Genomic DNA, 3,361 nt, shown 5'->3' with positions numbered 1-3,361 from the left:
TAATATGATTATCTTTTCTATTTTTATTATTATATAAATATATACACTAGAGATTTAAATTTTTCTAAAGTGAAAAATTAAAAACTTAATTACCCTTAAATTAAGATAATAAAATTTACACGGATCACACCTAATCAAATTTACGAATACAACATGAATTAGTGATTAATTATCTATTTTGTCATTTTACAATTTTTTTTTTCATATATTAGTATTAGGACAACTATTTTGTTGTGATTTCGTTCTTCCATCATAATACCTTTTGTGGACATTTTATTCCTCAAATTGGATAGTAATTTTCAAAAGTAATTTATTAAAAGTAGTTTTTAAAAATAACATTTTAAATATTATAATGGAATGAAGATGAATGGATTAACTTGCCCCACATTACACTAAAGACAAACATAAACATGCGTATGCAAACCAAATCCAAAAAAAAAAAAAAACAATAAATAACATACCCAAGCAACTCGACTTTGAAGATAGTACAGTTCTTAGAAAATCCATAAACTAGTACCCACCCAAGTCTTAGAAATAGGACATGATAAATTAAATCGTACCTTTATTTCTTGCAACTACTAACATATAACAAGCTGAGAACACCTAGTAAATATCATCTTTCTCCTTCAATTCTTTGGCACTCACAAGGTTTACACATTTAAACTTCTTCCTAAGAACCCTAGCCAAACACACCGCATCAACTTTTCCAGTCACCACCAATTTGTCTCTATCATCACCTTCCAATGCCACTGAGCTTACACCTGAATAATAATAATAATGTTGATGATGATTAGTGGTCGTCAACTAAAAACCCGGGTGTTTCAGCATAGCCCGCTTTTCGCAGCAATTCAAAGGCCTCTTTCGGGCCATAACCGTATGCCTCATAAGGGAGTGGCTTGAACTCCCCTCTATCAATTCTGTGCAATAACGGGGTGAAGATCTTCCATGATGCCTGATATAGTTAAGCACATTACATTAGTCTTTCAAGGATATATGAAACATTGTATCAAACCATGTAACAATTTGTTACCTCTAATTCATCTCTACGAATGAATTGTTGCTGATCGCCTCTAATCCTGCAAAACGTGATACAATTGCCATTATTATTCAACTCAAATCTGTTTCTTTCGAACTATCGAACTGATTGGTAAGTCATCCGTTAGTGTTATTATGTGGCTTCGATGTATAATAAAAGAATGCTAGAAAAAATTGATAATTCATAAAATAAGAACTGGGAAAGTGAATATTGATAATTCATAAAATAAGAACCGGGAAAGTGAATATACGTGTCGAGAATGAGATTCTCATAAGCATCCTCAATGGTAACCCCTTCCTTCCGCCAGTAGAGCAATTCCTGTTCACTTTGATGTGTGGACATATCCAAATTACCTAGCTTGTACTGCAACAACAGCAGATATCATGGATTTGTAAAAGTCTTATGCAGCAAATGCATAATCTAAAATTCTAATATATAATGGTTTTAAAATACACTACATTAAATTATCAAGAGAATGAATACAAGAAATCAATAGATGGAGTGCACTTCTTCAGTGATTCGGCAAGAAGATTTAGTCTGATTATTACAAGTTGAGATAAAAATAAAATAATTTTGGATTTAACCGTGCCAATTCCGCATTTAGATATCCCGAAATTTGATTCCAAACAGTGTATTGGGAGATCTATATTTGCTATATGAACATCAAACTTCCAATCTCAATAAATGTATCTGACAATATAGAGAATCGTCGAAACGTAGGCGATCATATACCACAAGCTTCGTGTAAATAGTTTCTAAAGGCTGTAGGCAGATACGAAACCCATTTCTCCGATGCTTCTGACCTAGACATGCACAAGTTTACAGTGAGGATTCGTTTTGCAGACATCAATATTTTGATGAATGAGGTAAAGTATTTACTAGAAAACATTTATATTCACTTTCAAAGCCGATAAAGAACATGTATCTATGCTTGTCATGTTTGCGATTATGGATTATTGAGATGATCAACATCTCAATACTTTTTATGTATGAAGAGATAACACCCAAAAATGAAAAAGGTACGGTACCAGGAAATATCAGGAGAATTTCATGAGGAACATCCTTGAAAATATCATCAGGAACATCCTTGAATTGAACTCGTATCTCTGTTTTTCTAGAATCTAAGGCCTTCCCTGCTCTTAGTATGAAAGGAACACCTGATGCCAAAAAGAAAATCATGGAATGCATGACGACATAATTATGTTTATTTTCCTTTGGGAAGAAAAATGCTAAAGATTTTATCATACCTTCCCATCTTTCGTTGTGTATGCGCAGAATAACAGATGCAAAAGTTGGAGTGTTCGACTCATCAGGTACGGCTGGGTCATCTCTATAGCCCTCATATTGTCCAAGAACAACCTCATCGTCACTAATGGGTACTACTGATTCAAGAACCTGCATTTTTTGTGACCAATAGAAAACACTTTAGACTTTGATTGCATGCTATGGAACATCTCAAAATCTACATAAATATTGAAGTGCAACAACGAAAGGTTCCGGTTATGAAAATATCTCATTGATTCAATTGAAATTTGCAAGTATGAGAACCCGATTTAAAAGGAGAACAAGGATTTTCTGTCTGATATTGATGGCCTCATATCAGAAAAGTCAAATGAAATAGCAGCATAACATGATAATTTTGGCATAAATTGAAGGGAAAATGCGCACACCTTCACTCTCTCATCCCGAATGTGCTCAGGATTGAGAGAAACAGGCCTTTCCATAGCAACCAAGCAGAGAACCTAAACGGTAGAAAAGTGATGAGAAAAATTCAACATATTCGCTATCTTATGAGCTATGATTTAACAGAAGCGTCCACTTGACAAGACAAAATAATTATAATAATGTCAAAGTATATTATTCTATATCATTATGAAAATAAAGAGCTCACCTGAAGCAGATGGTTTTGAATAATGTCTCGGATAATTCTGCCAAATTAAAAGTTGTACACTAATGATTTATACTTCCACAGGCGTAATAAGAGAAATTCTATACAAAACGAATAATAGATATTCAATATTGATGCATATAAAAAAAATGAAAAATCAAAGTTCAACTTTCAATATCATCAGTGAAAGTAAAATTGCTATACAGAAATTCTTTTCATTAGTATCTCTCACTCATCATTTGAAAGCATCATTGAATAATTTGACCAAAGCAAAATTCTACACATACCCATATTGATCAAAATATCCACCATGGGCTTTAATTATAAAATCCTCTTTGAAAATTATCTGCAATGAAATCAGCAGCCGAATGTTCATTTGGTGTGCACATCAAAAAAAATGTTGACAAGATTAACCCTTAAAAGTTACAACCTTGGGT

The 3,361-nt window shown here is 32.9% G+C and overlaps 1 protein-coding gene across 3 annotated transcripts in view; it reads right to left on the bottom strand.

Moving 5' to 3' along the window:
- Positions 434-3,361, bottom strand: part of LOC107624784 (glucose-6-phosphate 1-dehydrogenase, cytoplasmic isoform) — a 6,862-nt gene continuing 3,934 nt past the window's right edge. For 2 of the 3 annotated variants that reach the window (XM_021115354.1, XM_021115353.1), the window contains exons 10-17: positions 2,928-2,964; positions 2,707-2,778; positions 2,284-2,431; positions 2,065-2,193; positions 1,769-1,839; positions 1,287-1,399; positions 1,031-1,076; positions 434-952 (exon numbers count right to left, since the gene is read on the bottom strand). In XM_021115354.1, coding sequence (XP_020971013.1) covers positions 791-952; positions 1,031-1,076; positions 1,287-1,399; positions 1,769-1,839; positions 2,065-2,193; positions 2,284-2,431; positions 2,707-2,778; positions 2,928-2,964 — 778 coding nt within the window. In that variant the 3' untranslated portion in view covers positions 434-790. The remainder of the gene's footprint in view (positions 953-1,030; positions 1,077-1,286; positions 1,400-1,768; positions 1,840-2,064; positions 2,194-2,283; positions 2,432-2,706; positions 2,779-2,927; positions 2,965-3,361) is intronic. The other variant, XM_016327238.2, reaches the window with a different exon arrangement.

Source organism: Arachis ipaensis, chromosome B02, assembly GCF_000816755.2.
Source record: "Arachis ipaensis cultivar K30076 chromosome B02, Araip1.1, whole genome shotgun sequence".
In the NCBI taxonomy this organism is placed as follows: Eukaryota; Viridiplantae; Streptophyta; class Magnoliopsida; order Fabales; family Fabaceae; genus Arachis; species Arachis ipaensis.
This window is presented reverse-complemented; position numbering and strand designations above follow the sequence as displayed.